The sequence below is a fragment of the Columba livia genome, chromosome 1 (genome assembly GCF_036013475.1).
Source record: "Columba livia isolate bColLiv1 breed racing homer chromosome 1, bColLiv1.pat.W.v2, whole genome shotgun sequence".
Lineage (NCBI taxonomy): Eukaryota > Metazoa > Chordata > Aves > Columbiformes > Columbidae > Columba > Columba livia.
The window spans coordinates 121222020-121243492 of NC_088602.1; the positions used below are offsets into that span (position 1 = coordinate 121222020).

The 21473-nt window shown below is 43.3% G+C and overlaps 1 protein-coding gene across 16 annotated transcripts in view; it reads right to left on the bottom strand.

The window, feature by feature from the left end:
- CRACDL (CRACD like) overlaps positions 1-21473 on the bottom strand; it is a 66412-nt gene that overhangs the window by 20839 nt on the left and 24100 nt on the right. For 13 of the 16 annotated variants that reach the window (XM_065075787.1, XM_065075770.1, XM_065075819.1 and 10 more), the window contains 5 exons: positions 6229-6305; positions 5096-5261; positions 1827-1962; positions 1301-1465; positions 666-734 (listed from right to left, as the gene is read on the bottom strand). In XM_065075787.1, coding sequence (XP_064931859.1) covers positions 666-734; positions 1301-1465; positions 1827-1962; positions 5096-5261; positions 6229-6295 — 603 coding nt within the window. In that variant the 5' untranslated portion in view covers positions 6296-6305. Of the gene's footprint in view, positions 1-665; positions 735-1300; positions 1466-1826; positions 1963-5095; positions 5262-6228; positions 6306-17084; positions 17357-21473 lie in introns of those variants that run through there. The other 3 variants (XM_065075828.1, XM_021287704.2, XM_065075732.1) reach the window with 2 other exon arrangements.

The window sequence follows — 21473 nt, forward strand, 5'->3', positions numbered from 1 at the left end:
GAAGGGCTGGCTGCTGATTGAAGAAAGCCATCTATTTGCCTGTACTCGTGCCCTGAAAACATCACTTCAGCAAAATTCACAGCTCGCGGCTGGCTCACGTGGCCAGAATCCGACTGGAGGCTGGACCTCTGACTCCTAAGCAGCAGTGTCAGCTGCTGCCACCAGGTAAACACTTTCTGTATCGGTGTGAGGTAACCTTGTACTTAAAGCAAGGGTCTGGGCAGATTTCAGAGGATCTAGATTTTGTTCACAGCTCCTCAACAGGCTCCCCGCTTTACCCTACGTGTGGAACCCAAGCGACCTTTCCTGCAATTTCCCATCTTTGAAAAAAGGGATACTGTTTCAATGTCTAAGTCTAGTTGGTCATGCTTGGAGATTAAATCATGTCTGTGAAGTTTGCTAAGGGATATGAGCTGTACTAGAGAGCTTAATTTTTATCAACAGGAGATTACTTGGCGTCAGAATTATGTTGATAAATAATCATAACTTTAATGTTAGATGGACAAGTATTAAAAACCACAGCAAACAGACAGGCATGCAATTACACACACACACACGGTTGTTTTTTGCAGCAGACAGGCAACAAAATAATATTTATATCTTACACGAAAAAAACCCTTAATATATGTAATTGGTTGGCCCTTAATACATTTGGCAGAAGTTACCTGTTCTTCTTCTTCACTGCCTGTTCCAGCTAAACTCAAAGAGCTAAGGTGCTTGTGAGAGTCAGAGAACTGTGGGATGGAATGAGGAAGAGATTCAGTAAAAGATGACAAACAAGCTGGATATACTTGCAGAAACCATCTACACAAAGTGCACACAGGAACTGACAATGTAAGTTGTTTTTCTCTATAGTCTTAAGGATTAGCAAGGACACTGCAAACATAAAGTGTAAGACATGCAGATAGAGAATGAAATAATGTATAACAAAACTATAATTTAAAAAGGAAAAAGTTTCAAATTCTTTCATGTTTCTTTTTCTGATGACAGTCTAGAAAAACGTTAAAGAGAGCTCTCTTGTCAGCACATTCAAGCGAGAACCCAGCATCCCCATGCACGTGCACAAACACATCCTCTCCTTCCTAGTTCTGCATTTTCTGGCATGATATTTATATTTTAACAGGAACAGGGATTCTAAGTAGCTGTTTACACAGAGAGATAGCATTTTCCCATTTTGAGTAAGGTAATTCAGGCATAAAGTGGTGATACATATAGCAAACCAAATAATTTATTCTGTCTTCCACACATAGGTAAAAAAAGTCATTAAACATTTATTTTTGTCAACATCAGAACTACTCACTGTTGTTGTTGTGCCTGAATTTAAGTTTTCACGGAGCAAAGACATTTCTGGAGGGCTCCTGGGTAATCCATCATCCTCAGAACTGGTCCCAGCATCCTCTGATCGCTTTGCATGAAGTCCAAATGGAGGCGGAGGTCCCAATTTCATGGTAGGCTGGAGTTTCAGCTTCAGCATGGCATAAAATACATCAGCATACGATAGTGATGGAGGTTTCCCCAGCACATTTTTTAGCTCAGGTCAATGAGTTACCTTTATTTTAACCTCACAATTAAATGATCCAGAGCACAGGACATCTCACTTGACGCATTCTCTTAGGCAGTCAAACAACCTATCCTTTTTTCAACTACCATTTAAGTAAAGCAAGATATAATACTGCTGTCTAATTAACAGATGTGATATTTAATGTAAGCTGCAGACAAATATTACTTACTAATCAAATGTTAAAACACAAATATTATCCCAAAAACTCAAGCCTGGTAAGCCATTCCACTTCTTGCATTTGAAAAAATTATGTTGTATAAATTACCTGTAAAGCTCTAATCCGATCAGAAACATTTTCTTGGGAAAACACTCTTACTGGCCTTGCAGGCTCTTGCCCAGTCTCAGGGATGAAAATGCTATCATGTGACAAAGCTCTGCTTCCCATAATGCCTTTATGTCTCCTGGAATAATACAACAAATGAGTGAAAGCAAACAGACTTTTTTGCCAGTCCTATTACTTTAAACCCAGGTGATCTGTTAAACATGGAGCAGTAGACGGGTGTGTAGCACACATCACACACCAGAGTCCAGACTTCACTGTGAACTAAATACAGTCATTCAGACTAATCTAGGGAACACCTTTAAAAACCAAACAAAAGCTTGCAAATGCCGTTATCTGTCACTTTAACAAACTGAAGCAAGGTTAAAGACAGTTTAACCCCAGCGACTGAGTTATATGGTATGGAAAAGCTGCTGCCCCTTGGCTGGCAGCCAGCAGCTGGGTGGTGTGACAGGGACACAGGTGAGCCCAGGTGCAAAGTGAAGGGAATTCACACAAACAAGGCTGTACCCGAGATGGACTGACTTCTTGCTAATGTAAGACCGGGTCTTGCAAGTGACTGACCAACACCATAGGAAGAATAAGTACCTTTTACTATTTAAGTGTGGTACAGCATTTAGCCTATCTCTGCAATGCAGGTCATTAAGAAAAATATTCCAGGCAACATAGTTTTCATATAGAACCATTTGCACAAATCTTTACCAGATGCTTACAAGGTCCTGTGCTCTGTATCAAGATCCCCGGGATTTACCTTTGTGAGCCTGAAGGACACATTTTTTAATGGACATTCTTTGTGGGCTGGTGAGAGGAAGCAAGAGATGCTTTGTGGGTAGCTTCTCTCATATTCTGTTTCCTGCTTTTGATGCATGTGGTGCCGTAACTTTTTTTGCAAATGTTACATGTGGGGCATGAACAACTTGTTTCCTCGTGGCAACGGTACAGGAGACCCACAGACAGACAGCTTGCTGCTAGTAGGTCTCTTGTGCCCATTTTCCTCAGCTCTGTTCACAGCCTGAGCAGGGACCAAAAATACATGCACATGGCATTTTTTCTAGGACTCCCTTCTTTTAATTTTTTAAAGTAAGACAGCTATGAATTGGCAAACCACAACACAGAACTGCTTGGGTTCATGTAAGTATCAAGTTAATTGAACAGACACTCTACAGAAGCAAAAAAGAAAGACAAGAACAGTGTATTTTTGGATCTTAGAGACTGTCATAGGACATTCAGCAACATAAACAAACATGGCAGAAAATAACATTTTCCTTGTAATGGCTGCTATAAATATGTTTGATAAAACAATAACAGGAAAAAGTTGATTTGTATTCCTGCTGCAGAAGGAAGGAAAGCCTGCTGCTTCTGCTTAATGCATTACAGACATTAGAAGAAGAATTTATCTAAGTGAAAACGTGATCTCTGCAATGATTCCAGAGTCAGACAGATCTATAGCAATTTGCAAGATAAGTGCCAGGCAGGGCTGTGATGGCTGCTCAATGCACATATTACAAAGGCTGCAGCGGCAGCCAGATAAGCAGCGTTGTTCCATGTGCACATTTATGCCAGTGTTCTACCTTTGCTTTCTCTTTCTAGCAGACATGCACCTCCCAGATGCATAGTGGAGGTACCTTGGATGTCTCCTCAGATCATGAGTGCTCGAATTGATTTTCCTTCCTTTCAAGGAATTTCCTGGTCTTTGTCTGTCTAAGCAAATACTAAGGAACAATAAGGTATCAACCCTGCAAGTAACAGTATAGGAACATGGCAAAAACAGCCAAAGATCGTACCCACTCAGACATGACCTTGTTGAGTTGTGCATGAGGGGGAGAAAATCTGAGCATCCATTTTCTTAAAAATACGTTGTCAAACAACAACACTATAGCTCACTGTAAGACCTGGTGCTGCCAGCCAGGAACCCCTGGGGCTTCAAGCTGGACTGTTACTGTTGCCAATGCCACGGAAGAGAAAAAAAAAAAAGCGTTAATAATTTATTTTGGTTGTTTGGCGCTGCCTGGTGGCCGTGTTGTATAATGTCATATTAACTGGCTGGTATGGTTTGCCTCTCCCCATCCCTGGGCACAGCAACATCTGTTGCCTGAGGACCAGGAGCCTTGTTCTGAGAAACACAATATCTGTCAATGCAAGGACTTGCTTTTTAGGCAGCCAAGGGGCTCCTCAGTCCATCTCTCCGTCCAGGAAAACATTTGAACTTTAGACTAGGTTTCTCATGGTTACCTTTCAGCAGCAGGGAACATTTCAGCAATGCCTGAATGAAAACAGGATTTTCAGAGGCAAACAGATACACAGGCCTGGTCTAACTACAGATGTTAAGCCACAGGTTTCTACATCGGAGCTGGTCACTCCTGGCTCCCATTCACATTCAGTGGGGAGAAACAGAATTGTAGAACGTCCTGAGTTGGAAGGGACCCACAAAGATCATTGAGTCCAACTCCTGTTGCTGCATATGACAACCCCACAGTTCACACCATGTGTCTGAGGGTGCTGTCCAGTCTCTTCTTGAACACTGTCAGCCTTGGGGCTGTGACACCTCCCTGGGGAGCCTGTTCCAGTGCTCCACCACCCTCTGGGGGAAGAACCTTTTCCTCATGTCCAACCTAAACCTCCCCTGGCACTTGTAGAGCCTGGTTCACCCGAGTAACTCCAGAGATCTACACTAGAATGACACAAGCTCTCTTAGAAACGTTGACTTCTCTCTGCTGATTATAAAAGGCAGCTGGTGACTAACTCAGATGCAGACATTTGTCCTTTGGTCAGATGAATCCCGTGTGCACAGAGGAAATAAAGGCTTTGCAGCCCCTGGTTGCTGCTGATTTCAGTTCCAGTCATCGCCTTACCCCTTCCTTCCTTTCAAAAGCTGGTGTAAATGGCTAGGCGTCTACATTTCTTTAGCAATCCCTAGGAGTTGCATCTTAGGGGAATAAGACAATTCTGGTAAGATACAAGCTGAGTATCTAATTAATTTTTAAAGATGGAAATTGCATTCTTTTGAAACAGTAACCTAAGGCTTATTTATGATTAAATGAAAGCTTTTTTAGTTATTATTTCTTGTTTTGCTCCATCCAATTCCCTTGCGATTTCTCTTGCATCAGCCATTTTAATTTGTACTTTCCTAAAAAAGGCAACTGTTTGAGAATGCAGCATTCTGAACAAGAGAAGGAGGCAATTTGGGGTGTATTTCACCTACAAACACTGTAGCAGTTCTGTATTTGTTTGCCAGCTAGAGTCCAAAGACTTACTCAAGTTCATCTTCAGAATCATCATTAACGTGCATGTCATGAGAGGCTGCAACGTCACTTGTTGACTGGAATAACTTCAGACCACTGCTCCCAGAAGACGACGTCTCTTTCCTTTTCTTTTTACCAAAAAACTTTTTGAAAGATTTGAACTTTGATTTTTTCTTTCCTAAGTGAAGAGACATAAAGAAGACGCAATCAGCAGCATGTGCAAGTTTTTGGAACAGTAATAATTCCTTTATAATTTCTGCATAGGTGGATTTTTTTCATGGAAAAGGCAAAAAAAGTCTGCTCTTGCATTAATGTTTTTCAAGACTATACTGATAACATGAAATTACTACTATCTTGGAGAATGGATTGTAATGTTTATGACACATAAGAAATAATTTACAGTGGAGAATCTTTCTTAACAGAGTTTCTACTTGCTTCTTGAGAAAATTAGACTGTGAAGAAAAACTGTGGTATTAGCAGCCTGGGATACAGTTAGAACAAATTACAACTTGGAAACCCACTGCCTTTGTTCAGCAAGCTAAATAATGAAGATAAGGACATGTTACCAAAACCAATTTAAATGTAGAAAAGGCTTACACAGGTGGAATGTGCAGTGTCAAGAGGCTAATGCTTTTAAAAAAGTCAGTTTTATAATACAAGGCAGAATATTTTGAATGCTAATTACAAAACTCAATGGATCACAAAGTACTAAACTAGAAATCAAGCAATAATCTTGAAAAGCAATGCTAGTCTGCTTACTGAGGAAAGACCTTAATTAGGACCAGTTGCAAGCTCTGTGAAAGGAGCTACTTAAAACTAAATCAGAGTTTCGCACAAGACAAGCCAACAACTTGTGCCTGTCCCATATAAGCTGGCACAACAGCCCTGTGAGGCGTCCCTGCTAGCGCTTTTCATTTATTGTCAGATCTTGTTGGGTGAAAAAGTCAACTTGGTCACAAGATGCTACAAAAGTTTTACTTCAAGTCTCTGAAAATGTCAAAAATACAACAGCTCTTGGAGACAGGAGGAGAGAAAGGGAGAATGTGTTCTCTAAACAAACAAATTCACTTCTACGATGGAGCTAAGCCATTGAAGCTTGAGGAGTCACAGCACTTTTCATTCACTGGGGAAGGCAGCAATTCTACCTGAATTGTCCTCTCCATCTCCTTCAGTCTCTCGCATCTTAGGGTCCATTATCCTTGAGGAACTCATGTGACAGCCACTAAAGAACATAGAAAAAGTGTCACTCAAATCAACAAAATAAAAGTACTTCACTATATAGGTGTATACACAGACACAGTCAAGTTAGAAAAATACAAAAATGTAAAATAATATATTATGTATAGGCTTTTATATATAAACATATAGACAACATATGTCTAAATACATATATCTATATATAAATACATATACAAAATAAAAAAATATCCTATAGGATGAACCTTACTAGGCTAAGGTATAATAAATTCCATAGAATATCTCCACTTTCATAAGAAATAGTACAATCTGGTTTAGCTAACCAACTAGCCTCTCCTGACTGAAAACTGAGTTTGATGAGATTCTCAAATGCTTCTAAAAGCACATATCGGAGGAGGTGGGCTTCTTTCACTCTCCCTCTCTGGGCCTATTCAGGACCACAGATAAAATGTTCTTGTGATATTTACAGCATTTTGGTAACACGTACAATTAACGTTAGTGAAGAACTGCATGTATTTTTCCTTTATATTTAAATTGAAGTATCCTACAGATTCTAGTTTCTTCTTTTTTTAAGGAACTTGTGAAATGGTAATGAATCTTTTTACTCCTTTGGTTGCATAGACATCAGAAAAATACAAGTAAAAATAAAACCATCTATTTTCTTATTTCCTTCTCTCTTCTTTGCTTTTTGGAAGCAAAAAATCATTTTGCTCATTAAGGCTCCTAAATTAAAAATATATTTCCAAAACTGTACATGTTCCATGCCTGAGGACAGAATATCTGTAATTTGAAATGCACATTCAGAGCAGCAGTCTTTTTGTGCTCTCTTTTCTTCATCGGGAGAGCCGTAGTTTCATGGTCAAGGCAGAATTAAGTCATAGACTGCATGATGCAGAGTGACTCTTTGGTGACAGATGCTCACGCCACAACCTGGACGGGAAGGTGAGTACTCTGTGGCTATTTTGATCCCCTGAAGCATCAGCAGACTTAAGTAACAAGGCTCATAAATTCAACAATTTAGCAAAATGGAAAGGAAACATTTATTACTCAGGTCTAAAACAAAACACATCGCCTGAAACATTGGCAAGCGCTTGAGCTGTGCCATGACGAATGGCTGCACAACAGCAAAAAGAAACACAAACATGAGGGTCAGCAACTTGTGGTGAAAGGCGCCTATTACATAGGGAGAATTAGTAAGGAACTGGCCCTAGAAAAGAAAAGACGTGGATGATACACGTATTTTTAAAGTAAATGCTGGCTGAGAGGTGACAGATAAGTACATATTGTGGGCTCTGGCATATCTAGTTGATTATTAAATAGGTTTGGGGTGCTTCAAACTCACGCTGCCGTGTTGCAATAGCAATGGCAGGAATGCAAATCAATCCCTTCAAAGCCTCAGCTGTTCTATGCATGTCCCATGGCACCCATGCTCTTATCATCTGCATCCAGAGGTGGGATCCTATATTCTCTATATAAATTAAGGATGCCGTAAATAAGATCCCCAGCTGTGGCCCACTGGAATAATTCTGCTGCACCCAGCTGTGTTCAGGTGAGGGTGTATTTTTTAATCCAAACGTTTATATGCCATACTTTGCCGGTTCTGAATAGCAGAGGCACTGCAAGATGAATACCCACATAATGGAAATGTTAGTTTGAAACATGCTGGCAAGCATAAACACATTCTCTCTGGCAAAATTCAAGCAGATGATATATTACATTTCTGACAATCCAGAAACGCGCTGTTGTCCAATCTCAAACCTTAGCAGCCAATTTTCTAGAGAATAAAAAAGATTTTTAAAAAAATTATTAGCTCCACTATAATGTCAGAAAGGATTTATGTGACCAATGTGTGACACAGAATCGCAGAATGTCCTGAGTTGGAAGGGATCCACAAGGATCATCAAGTCCAGCTCCTGTCCCTGCATATGACAACCCCACAGTTCACACCATGTGTCTGAAGGTGTTGTCCAGTCTCTTCTTGAAGACTGTCAGGCTTGGGGCTGTGACACCTCCCTGGGGACATCTGAAGTCATGAATTGTTACCACTGGGTGTGCCAAACATATGGGGACAGTAATACATGACCAGGGGTGCAGCATACATCTCCTCACTTAGGAGAAACAGAAAGACACTGAACTCTGATGAGCTTTCTCTTTGCCAGCCGTACATCTTGAAGCAAGGTCCTCACTTCCCTCCTGACCTCATGTGGCCATTTTTCAGGTCTGCCATGTTTTTGCTGTTGTCTAAGGTTATTTTAAGAATTACCATGTCATTCCAAAAAGTGCCCAAGATCTGGAGAAGGCAGCCTGCCACCGCTGTGGTTTTGGGGATGTCCCCTGCGAGGGCGCAGCAAGGAGCACAGGGCTGGAGCACTGGCTTGCAAAAAGAGCCAGGTCCTTGGCCAGGTCCCACCACCACTGCTGCAATTGTCCCCAGATGGCTCCCCAGTGTCACCTGGGGGAAGAGCTGGCTGCTGCGCTGTGAGAGAGCTGCTGCAGAGATCCAGGCAGCATGCAGGGAGGAAGGTTGCCTGGGTAAGATGGCTTTGGAGCAAAGAAGAAAGCGACCCGAAGTGTGGGTCAGAGGCACCAGGTGACAGGGGGTGCAAGCACCAGCAGCCTCAGCCTCCCACACAGGAGCCCAGAGACTCTTATGTCCCCAGCAGGGACACAGCTATTTTAAGTTTTGGCAAATAAATCCTAGAAGTTTGCGTCAGATGGGCAATATTGGTTTTGCAGCGGGGGGACTGTAAGGCTTTTAGAAAAACTGCATCTCAACTCTGCGTGTGATTACAAGGATTGAGGAACTGTATGGACCTTGCACATGGATGTACCTCAGGTTTTCAGGTCAAAAGGCAAGTTTCCAGCCTGAATCCAGAGTCTGATGTGACTCTCTCACACACGAGAGGAGGAGGAGGAGAAGGCAGCCGCAGCCCTGGCCACAGTCACTATGTTGTGCAAACACACGCTGTGATGAGGACCACGAGGTGCGGCCACCCGCCCACAGCCAATGGTGCGGGAGGAGTTTTATGACTGCTGTTACCAAGGGGACTTTTGTTTGTGTCAAGAGCTGAACAGGCACCCACTTCCTTGACCTGAGGACAGCAGGAGCGGGTTGGCAGGTGACAGAGAGGACTGCAAGGAGTTGCGAAATGTTTGGCAGGTGGCACGCTGGTGGCTGGGTTTTCGGAAGTACACTCGAAAGTCGAAAGATCAGTTTTCAGCAAACCCTGATATTAAGCAAACACTGAAGCTGGGACGTAGCTTGTCTGAGTGTTTTGCCAAGTGACGGTTTCCACTGGAGCAATATCCTAACAGAATGTGAAGAGATCCTGGCCTCACTGGGCATCCAAAGGCTGCCTGAGATCCCTCAGCAAGCAGGATCCTGTCCTGCTTGAGGTCTCACTGAGCCCAGCTGCAGGCAATCACATTCATTTCTACCTTAAAATTCACAATGATGTTTTTATCGACACGGTGAATGTTGTTTTTCTTTTTAAATGCTTCCTTTGCTGAATGCTGTTAGAGAAACTCTGTTTTTCACGTGCTCACCGTGCACTATTTTCTTTCCCAAATATATAAATTCAGAGCACTGTTCTATCTACACCTCCCCTTTTTTCCTTCCATATAACCTATTCTAACAAATTTAACAATATCTTTAGGCATGTTTTCAATCTTCTAAGCTTTTTCCTCAGCATCTGTATACAAAGCCTCCATTATTAATATATTAATCACAGGAGAGATTCAATTAAAACATGATACTTAAGAGGAGAAGGGGAAAAAAAAAAAGGAACAAAAAACCAAAACCAGAGGCCAAAGTTTAGCCCTGGTATGACTATAACTGCTTGTCACTTCTCTGACGTAAACAGAGATTCAAATGCTTGCTCTGGAGCTACATTTTATCTTCTTCAAAGCTTTACATAAAAATCTATGTCGGCCTACAAGCTTAATACCTGTTCAAAGAAAAGCTGACAAAATCCAGCAGCTTTGGATCCGCACCCACTGGCACAGGTGCTATTTGGTGTGCACTGCTGCCTGGGTCCCAAGGCTCAGCTGTGGAGCGGGGCTGCTGAGATTTCTCATTTCCAGTTTCCCCAAGGATCTGCTCAAGTCCATCACTGAGTTAAATCACCCTGTGATCTGACGACTCAGCAGGATTCACATCCTAGAGGAGCAGTCTGCATCACCTCTCCTCTCTTAGCAAGGACAAGATTTACCACACCACTGGCAGTCGTACTAGTGGGTTTTTTCCCTTTTTTTTCTTTTTTTTTTCCCTTTTTTTTTTTCTTTTTATTTTGTTTTTGTTTTTGTTGTTTTTCCATCTTATTTTATGTGTGTTTCTTTTCACAGTGGAATACTAGAGATACCTGGTTTATCAATTTATTATGAGATTTTATAAGCCCAAAATGTCTGATGATAAATTGCTAAATATTACCTGAGGTTATAACAGTATTTCTTTCTATATTGGACTTTTCCCAGCAGAGACTTTTTGCACTTCCCTTCTTCCTTCCCATGCCCTTTCTAGATGAGCTAAGATACAAGAAATGCATCTGAGACTATGAGAGTGCTGATAATAGAGAGGGAATATGACAACAGAATGGGTGTTTATTCCCCTTCCTATTCCTCCCAAATGTCAGTACATTCAAAATGTGTATCCAAAAAATCACAGCTGAGCTGAATGACAGTAATTTACAGCTTTTATTCCTATGATGTATAAGAACATTGTATTTCTAGTAGGCAAAAAAGCACCAGGAATTAAAGTGATTTAAGAAAATCTGAATTTAGGGAAATTATTTCACATGAGAGGAAGATCTGCCCTTTTCTCTTTCCAGTACCATGATATGCACTAAAATCCCTACTGGTATGGCACAGCCTTGTGGATTTGGGAAACAAACTGCAGGGATTCTGGGGATATAAAGAAAACACAAATACTGAGAAAGACTCCTCTGGTTGTAGGAACCAAACAAAAACCATTCTACATAACAGGGGCAAAGATTGAGGCAGATTTTCTTCACCCACCTCCTCTCTGAGTGCTCATACCTGAAATGATGGTACCATAAAATATTGGAACAGGTTTCCCAGAGAGGTGGTAGATGCCCCATCCCTGAGGACATCCCAGGCCAGGCTGGATGGGGCTCTGAGCAACCTGATCTAGTTGAAGATGTCCCTGCTCATTGCAGGGGGTTGGACTAGATGACCTTCGAAGGTTCTTTCCAACACAAACTGTTCTATGATTCTATGATCCCTGGGCCATGCAGCCCCTTCTCCTGTCACACGAACCGCAGAAAAGGGAGAGCTGGAAGTTTCCAGAGGGAGCAAGCCCAAGGCACCCATTGTGATCTCCGTCCAGCAGCAGAACTGTCCCACCTCTGGAGATGCTCCAGCTCTCTGGCATGTGCGTTACTGGGAGCATCATCCAGGCACAGCTCCAGGACACCACGTCTTGGCACAGTCACCCGCCTGCCAAGCAAAGGTTTATCCCTGCACCTAGGGGAGAGTGTGTGCTGAAGACATGGCACAACAGGATGTGCCAGAAGGAAGTGTAGCAGAGTAGGGTGACGAGCTTATGGTGGGGAGATATCCATTCAGTGTAACAACCTGTTGTTCAACACGCCTCTCTGCTCAGACCTTCTCCTACTAACAGAGGTTCCAACATCACCCCCCGCTTTCATGCTCTCAGACCACTTTCAGTGTTCTCAAACGATAGTGCTTGAGCCCAGCCAAAACCACAGCCTGCCCAGTTATAAAATTGCTTCCAGAAGTCATCTATCATCTTGAGCTTATGTTGCTAAGATAAACCTCTCCTCTCTACTCCCACTTCTGCAAGAGGATGTCTAGGAAGCACAGTGAAGTGAAGCTCTCCCTGGGCTAGCACAGCACATCTGAGCCCACGTATCAAGAATGTCCACATGAGTGAGACACAGGTCTCTGGGAATCCAATTAGTTTGTATAAAGACATCCAAAAAGCTCACATAAAGGGTCAGGAGAATTTGATAACAACCACAGCACCATTTCCAAAGCCATATATTTTCTTGCTCCAAACGTCTCTTTCTATCAAAGGAATACAGATTTCATAGAATCATAGAATGTCCTGAGTTGGAAGGGAAGCATAAGGATCATCGAGCCCAACTCCTGTCCCTGCATATGACAACCCCACAGTTCACACCATGTGTCTGAGGGTGTTGTCCAGTTTCTTCTTGAACACTGTCAGGCTTGGGGCTGTGACGCCTCCTTGGGGAACCTGTTCCAGTGCTCCACCACCCTCTGGGGGAAGAACCTTTTCCTCATGTCCAACCTGAACCTCCCCTGGCACATCTTCCTGCCATTCCCGCTGTTTCATTTTTTATTCAGCCTCCAATTTTTAAATCAAATGGACAAATGCACTTGAGTGCATTCTTAGATACACACACCCATCCTAGGAGCTCTATCCAGAATGCCAGCACTGTGACTGAAGGGCCATGCGGCTTTTCTACCACGTCAGCACCTGCATAGGATCTATGCATATTCTAGCTGCATTCCCATACTTTTTAAATGGGTAAGCATTAAAAATAATTTACCCAGAGAACATGTATTACCTGAGAAATAGCATTGTTTTCTTTTACTATACCTAAAAAAAAATCAGATAGGCTTCATGCCAAACCAAGAATCAAAATACCCTGTCACTTTTTATATGCAATTTAGCCTTCTATTTTCAAAATTAGGCAATCATCTCCTTCCATTTTGCTCAAATGTTTTGAATCAGTAAATGAAAAGTATTACTTTGCAAAGTCTCTGACTTCGTGTGTTCTCTGCTGGTTTTAATAATTTAGTGAGGATGCTGTAGCACCTACTTTTTTATTCTGACAGATGTCCATGAGGACATCCTCTTCAAAATGTGGAATTTTCACAAATGCTTTATTGTCTAAAACACAATAGTTTGTTATCTATTTTCATTGGTCTCACACTGAACCTGGTGCACCTTCATAATCTTTTCTTAGCTGCATTATTGCTTAATCATAGAATCATAGAATAATTTGGTTTGGAAAATACCTCTAAGATCATTGAGGCCAACCATTAACGTAACACTGTCAAATCCATCACTAACCTGTGTCCCTCACGCCTCCAGGGATGGTGACTCAACCACTTCCCTGGGCAGCCTGTTCCAATGCCTGGCAACACTTTCCAGAAAGAAATTTTTCCTAACATCCAATCTGAACATCTCCTGGTGCAACTTGAGGCCATTTCCTCTTGTCCTGCCACTTGTTACTCGGGAGAAGAGACCAACACCCTCCATGCTACAGCCTCCTTTCAGGTGGTTGCAGACAGTGATAAGGTCTCCCCTCAGCCTCCTTTTCTCCAGGCTGAACAGCCCCAGCTCCCTCAGCTGCTCCTCATCAGACTTGTGCTCCAGACCCCTCACCAGCTTTGTTGCCCTTCTCTGAACTCTCTCCAGCACCTCAATATCTTCTTGTAGTGAGGGGCCCAAAACTGAACAGCGGATTTGAGGTGCAGCCTCACCAGCACCGAGCACAGGAGGACAATCACTGCCCTAGTCCTGCTGGCCACACACCAGTGGCCACACTGGTTTCTTTGCTTGTGGCTCACATTTTCTCCAGCTGCTGCTACCCTTGTAGCATGCTCTCATGTTATTAGAAAATCTGTATATCGCACAACCACCATGGTCTGGTGACAGCCTGTGTGCCAGTCCACATGCTCAGAGCAAGGCTGGCCATGTGTGGCTTTGCTACCAGCATCCTCTCCCTGGCTGTGCAGGTCCTAGGCTGGCATCCACATGAGAACACCCAGCCTGGACACAAAGTAAGCACCCTCCTCTTTACACTGTACCTTTTAGGGATCCTTACATCCTCTTAGTCACTGTCAAAATGAATAGAGCTAGCTGTGAGAGATCTGCCCTTTCTCTCAGAAATGACTAACAAAAGTTAGTTGCATCAATATATAATCTCTTCCAATTCTGCTCCTTGTGCCAGAGCTCCTTGCGCCTCCACCTCCAGCATCAGTGGAGATATAGCAAGCTGTGGCACAGGGACTGGCTATGTATAACCACTGATACGCTACCATGTCTCTGCACCAGCCCTTTCCTTTGCAATACTCACATCTCTCACTCAAATCCCCTGTTGCGTACTGTGTAAACATAAGGTGGTGCCCCGTGTCCCTGTGGTCACTGACAGAAGAGACATCAAAGGATCTCAACTAATAAAACACCTGGTAAAAGGAGGATGGGAGAGGGGAGATAGGATACAGCTCACTGCATAGACTCCCCTTCCCAGCCTTTGATACCCACCATGACCAGCGTGTCGGGCTTCATGGGTTACAACAGAAAAAACAGAAGAGGCAGCAGGTGCATCTTCCTAAGCATGTCACTGGGTTTTCTGGGTGCTGGGTTGTTTTCATTTGCTGCTTCTGCTGCTGTTGGGCAGCGTGCACCTTCCCTCGCCTAACCAGCCCAAACTCCTCCCTGGTGCACCTGTCCCTGTGATTCCAAAGGCTGCACAGATTCTTGCATGGGATCTTCAGCAGCCCTTCTGCCATGCCCCTGCCAACAGCACATTCCTTTCTCTATTACAAGTACAACATATTTCCAGGGGACAGGAGGGAAAAAATCCCTGTTCTCTCTACCTGTTTTTCTCCAGAATTGATAGATCTTCCTTCCCCCCATTGTTTCTGAGAGGACTGAGAAACACTCCATAAAATAAACTTTCCCCCCAAGCAGCCTTTGAAGAGCGAGCTTTTTGGTTTTTACAAAAGTGCCTTGCAACAGAACACACAAACATGAGCGGTCAGAAGGCACCACTGTGATTGCCCAGCCTGATGTCCTGGGTGGCACAGGGAATAGGCTGCGCCCCAGAAGGGTGCAGGGAACTCTTCTTCCCTGACAGAGCTCAGTAATTCTGGGGTACACACCTTGCCATATGTCATATTTTGTTCATGGCAAAAGCCTTAGCTTGCGTGCTTTCTTTAAACAAAAAAACCCAACAACAAAGCAAACCAAATAACCATGCAAAAGAATTAAAAGGGGGCCGGCGGGGAGTTTGCATTGGCAAAAGAATAAAGCAAACTCATGTGAAATGTTTTATTCCTATGGAGTAACTCCTTCCTTCTTGCTTTCAGTTCTCTGTATTTTTTGGTGATTTTACAGAGGGGCCAGGAGATCTATTCTACCAACACAGAAAGCACAGTTATTAAAAGACCTGTTAGAGTAATAAAACCACATTGGCTCTCCTCCTTCCTTCTCAGCATACAGAAATAATAAAGACATAGCTGTTTTACACAAAGACACAAGACCTCCCCCAGCCAGCTCCCTAATAGAGACCCTCTGCTATATTTAGGAGCACAAACAGCTCAATATGCTACCGGAGTTTTAGGCTTGTATCAGCCATTTTTACTGACAGAAGTACAATCTGTATTTTTAACTGAAATAACAGAGAGTATTCATGTAGAATACTTTGGCTAATAATGTTCTGAAGTTCATCTTTTTTGTACAACAGCAGACTAACGTCACTTGGAGCCAAGGGTCAGTAAAGTATTAAAAATTCACTGTGCCTCCCCTTGAAAAACAATAGAAAAGAAAGTAAAATGTCTTGCTTTAGTTAGAACAAAATTACATTTGATTCTACATGTCACAATTGAAATTATTCTTTAATTCAGTGCTGGGAACATTCCTGAAGCTATTTCACAAAAATCATTATACAAGGTCTTTTGGTATTCAGAATGAGTATAAAAATCAACCTTTTTATTAGGTCTCAATGCCTCTAAATTCAAAGAGAAATAACAAGCTTTCATTGATCCTTCCTTGCTTTTTCAAACCATAGATACAATAAATTGTATATACATACACACACACACACTTTTTGGCAAAGAAAGAATAAGACTAACCTGGAATCACAGCAAGCCCTGAGTAATTGTGCACTTACACCTGCTACCTCATCAATTAGGCTAATGTAAGCTTGTTCTTGTACAGTGTGGAGGTTAATGGGATTTTAAGATGCAGAAAGTGTTAAGCACTACCCAGAACGAGATCCTTATTCAGTTTTATCTGCTATTCTGAAGAAAACTCAGAAGGCCAAGTTAACCAGACAACGAAGGCAATTCTTAACATCAGAGCTGAATGTGGCACAATTTTTGTCCTTTCTGAGCCTATCTATACCGCATGAAGTAGTTACTCTCAGCTGCATAATGTGTGGTATACTCAACAGTGTCATTTCAACAGTTTTATTAAGTTTCTTCAGAAGTTAATAACAAATCTTTTCAAATGTCAGGTTCATGTGAACACAGAATATAGTTGTATCTCCCGCCTACTTCCAAATATTTTGCCATTAATGAGATGAAAAATACAGTCTGGTTTGGCCAAACACAAGTAATGGGGAAAGTGCATGAAATAAAGAGATTAGGCTGGGATTTACTGGCTTCCTTGAGAATTCCTATGCTAGAAAGACAAAGTAATCATTATGATCATCTATGTACCATGTGCAGAAGGGTTTTAATATTTGAATATTGAAAGACGAGAAAAAAGGAAAGGAGGTAGGGAGTGCAAAGAGATCTAATTAAATATTCTAAGAAAAGCCTGAGCCCTTCCAAGCAGAGATACAGCAGCCTGCCAGCTGAGACCAAGCAGAACATAAGCAGTTGATTTCCAGGAGCTGTTCATGGAAGGTGCCATCAGGGCCTCTCTGTCCTCAACACTCACAGAATCACAGAATGTTAGGGATTGGAAGGGACCTCGAAAGATCATCTGGTCCAATCCCCCTGCCCTTTGCTTTGCCTCTTTTCAGCCCACACCACTCCGCCAAACCAACTGCAGTCGTGCGCTAACCTGGAGTCACCTCGGATGCAGGGATAACAAGAAGCAGCCATGTCTCCAGCCCAAGGACCCGTTCACCCTCCTGGGTCATCCTAGCACGAAGGAGCGGCAAGGATGGAGTGAGATGCAGCTGCTGGAGCCACAGGAGAGCAGCGGGAGGCAGCAGCGAAGGGGAGCATCTTCCCCTGTGTTCCCTCCACAACACTTGCACTGCAAACTCAGGGGCCAGGTTCTCCCTCAACATCCACACAGAGCGTCCAAGAGGTACAGCCACTGTCAGTGCAACCTCAGCCCTCTGAAATTTCCCCAGGCAATGGCGCTCACGTATTTCAGCAATAACTGCTATCTTGTAAACACATTCCACATTCCTCTTGCATTAAAGCCCACAGGCCAAATAAAGAGCTGAATGGCCTCTCCTCTAGCTGCTGTATGAGGCCCACTCTGAAGCAGGCCATGAGGCAGGCTTTTAATTGGGAAGGACCTTATTTAGCCTCTTTTGACCTTTACTAATTCAGTCTCTCTTGGTTTTCAATGAATAATCATTTTCTTGAGCCCAGATGGGAGAGAGATGAGACATGGGTTCTTTCTTCTACCTGAGTAATACTCAAATCACTTCCAGAATAAAGAGCACAAGATTTTTAATGCAAAGTCACAGCAATGCGTGACTACCACAGGGATTTCAGGTAGGAGTCCAGTTAAGTTGGGCAGTCTTCCTAACCCAAATAATTTCTTATGTGAACAAGCTGGAAGGTTGCCTTCTGACCATGCCGCAATAAACAACATTGCTGAGTCCTTTCATCTTTGCTCAAACCTTCCTCCACAATCTATAAGAAAAACTCAATTGGATTTCGCAAATGTAAGAGACCTAATTTTTTGTCATTTACTCTCTCACAACATGTACTTGCAAACTTTTCATTCTTACTGTACATTCAGGATATGTTCATTGCTTTGTGTTTGAAAGAGAGGAGATATTTTCCTGCAGTTCTTCTCTCCCCCTGTACTTGCAGGTCTGTGCTCCAAACCACACTCTGTGCTCCAAAGCAAGGATATGAGCAAATGGAAATAACTGCTGCTTGCTCAGATTCTCATTTTTCCCTTCACTCCTTCCCTGCAGCAATAACCTCAGTGAAAATAACCTTTGGCAAGTCACTCTGCACATTTCACCTCCAGTTGCCACTTAGACTCCCAGACTTTTGGAAGTCAATACCCTGAATGCAGCTTAATAGCTTTTACTGCTGCCTTGTCAGAAGTCAAGAGCCAAGTCTCCAGGGCAGCACAAGCCCACTCATTCCCATGGACTGGGAAGCAAAAAGGACTTGCATGTGCCAATTTGTCCAGGACAAGTAACAGTGGACATATGTGCTCATGTATTCAGAAGATTATATGCAAAAATGTTACATGCAGAACAAAATGAAGATAGGGGACTGGAGAAAGTACAAGAAAGGACAGCACTGAAGAGCTCAAACCTTCCCTGACAGTTTTTATAACAACAGTATGGTACATGGTCACTGGGAGGGCTCCTGCTCCTTATCTATCCAGAGCAGAAGCAGAAGACGCTGCCAGTCACAGTGTCACACTGATTGTGCATCCTCTCTCATCTGCAAAACAGATGGATCCAGCCCTGACAGCACTTCAGTCGTAAGCTGGTGCAGAAGGATGGGTGATAAACATGGCTATCTGATGCTGCTACTCCTTAGGTTTGATTTCCTAAGGAAACAACATTTTACAGGTGGGTACAAAAGTACAGAAAAATTAAATGCTTTACCTGATGTCCTTCAAGAAGTATCTCATCTCCAGCTCAGCTCCAGGCCTGTGCCTCAGTCCAGCTTTGCTGGAGCCGATGGTGCAGACTGGGGTGACCTCTCTGGTCCAGCGCCCAGCTCCCCATGGCACCCCATGGTATAGTGGAAAGCAGGAGGCAAAGGGAATTGGATCCCACAGCCTGGATCTCTCTTGAAAGGGGTCCCATGGGCGAGACATGGGGAATACACTGTGAGAAATGTCCCCCTTTTCCCACATCACCACTTGCCCTCAGTCTCTGCTCATTTTTGCCACTGGGGCAGATATTCTTCCTATCCTCTGCTGAGGAGCATTTCCCTTGTGAAACCCCTCGCTGTTTTATGATCTCTTTGGCAGAAAACTCTCATGTACACATTTGGCCCCGGCTGCATCACCCTTTAGGTGATGGAGGAAAGGAGACACATCAGATATTAATAGGTCTAAATCACCTTACTCGGAGAAGACGTCTCTCCAGGGAGGACAGAGGGAAGCCAGGGTTACTTAGCAGCAAATGGGTAGGTCCTCTGCATTCCCAACCCCACTGTCCTACCCCCCATGCCAAGCTCCAAAGGCTAGATGGGAACCTGGAAATGATGTTTAAAAGGGGCAGAGAGGAAAAGACCCATTTGGGGACTTATCCCATTTGTCTCCAGACTCCCTTCTTTGAACACACCATGAATGTTTTACTTCAATACTCAAAGCCCGATGAGATGCATGTTATTAATTTATGACGATGACAAGATTATTATGGTTAATTTAATATGTGCAGGCACTTAACTAACTACTGTTGGGAAATATTTGTCATTAATTCAAAAATTTCCTGCCAGCAATTAGGCAGATATAGCTCAAGTGAGCTGCAGCAATCCAGCATGACATAAAGAGCTCTCATCTGCCATCACCTTTACACGTGACTGTACAATACTTGAACACTGCCTGATTAAATGAGCACAACAAAATGTGCTGCAGCTTTCATAAACTAAATGGCATTGGCATTCAGACGTTAGAAAAATGTAGCTTAAGAGTAAGCTCTTTCAGATGTAGGAAGGGGAGCAGAGAGGCACAAAACCTCCCTGTGAAGAGCAAAAGGGCCACCTCTGGGAGAGAGGATGGAAGAGAAGCATTCCTCACCAAAGCTCAGAAAGCAAAGCTGTGTGAGCAAAAGCTGTTTGTGGTGGGCTTTCCTCCCACCTCCTGTGCATCTGCCACGATCTCAACCAGGTGGGGCAGAGTGAAACCACCAAAGTGGCTTCATTCAGGGGCAACCTGTCATGCATGGCACAGCCCTCCAGGCCATGCCATTCCTGGAGAGGGAACTCAAACTGCTGTTTCATTTGCTTTCCCAGGGTGGCAGGGAGAAAAATCCTGTGTGTACAGAGCTAGTTACAGCAACAAACTGAAATTCCTGCCCAAAATGGCCAGTTTCATGGCACCTTTGCAGGGGTCCTAGTACTTCTTGGCATTTTCTGATCCCTTGGGCAGGTTCAAAGTAACAGAAGGGATGCTCAGCAGACATCCAATTGTCTCACAGAGTTTAGTGATGAATTGTTTTGCTCATAAAGGCTCTTTAGCTCTGTGTTTTTGTAAGTCCTTCCACTATCAGATGCAACCCACCTATCAACCCTCCCCAGCACAAGGCCTGGCATTTTTCAGTTCTCTCATATGATACAGTCTCCTGAGGAACAGCACGTTTTGGTACACCTAAATCTTCAAGCTTCACATAGGCCTCTCAGGATAAAACTTGGGAACATACTACCAGAAGGGACTTCCTGAGCATTTATTTAGTCCTCTGTTATTGCTGGCAAACACTCCATATAATCCTTTCACAGGCTGATTAAAGTCTTATTTTGAAAATATTCAATGTTTTCCATCCCTTTGACTGAAATGGTATTCCAGAAATTTGTAGCTCTAATGGTTAGAAATTCCTGGACTCAATGGCCAGTTTATACCTGTTTATTAATGGTTGAACTCAATGATCTTAAAGGTCTTTTTCAACCAATACAATTCTATGATTCTATGATTTTTGTCCCAATGCAATCCTTTTCTTTAGGCAGCTTTTCTTTCTTGCCAGGAGTATTTAGAGAAGACCACTATCCCTCCTTTCATCCTTCATCTGTGAAGCCAAACAAGCCATGGCACCTTAATTTCCTCCCAGAGGAAAGCTCTCCATTCTCCTGACCATCTTACTAACCCTCCTCTGCACTTGTCCCCCACTGAGCTCACCTCTTCTGACAGACAGATGCCCAGAACCAGATACTGGACCCCAGATGGCCCCTCTCCGTAGCTAGATGACACATGGGTCACTCCTGGATCTAAGCTCCCCAGCTGTTGGCAGACAGGCAGAGGGGAAAGCATTCATCTTCCAGCTGTAGCCTGCTCTCTACTGCAGAGTCCAAGGACCTGTCTGAGCTGTTTGCTATCAAGAGATGCCATTCTGTGAAAGACATATGTCTCAATAACCTTCTTAGACTTCACTCTTTCCTACATCCAGCCACCCAGATCGCTGATGCTGGCTGCCAATACCAGACTACAGGACCTGTTCCAGCTTCTTTTCAAACCCGAAGCACCAGCGTACGCTCCCTTGGCTGGACTCACAAGGGCCCAGCCATCTGTGTATCTGCAGAA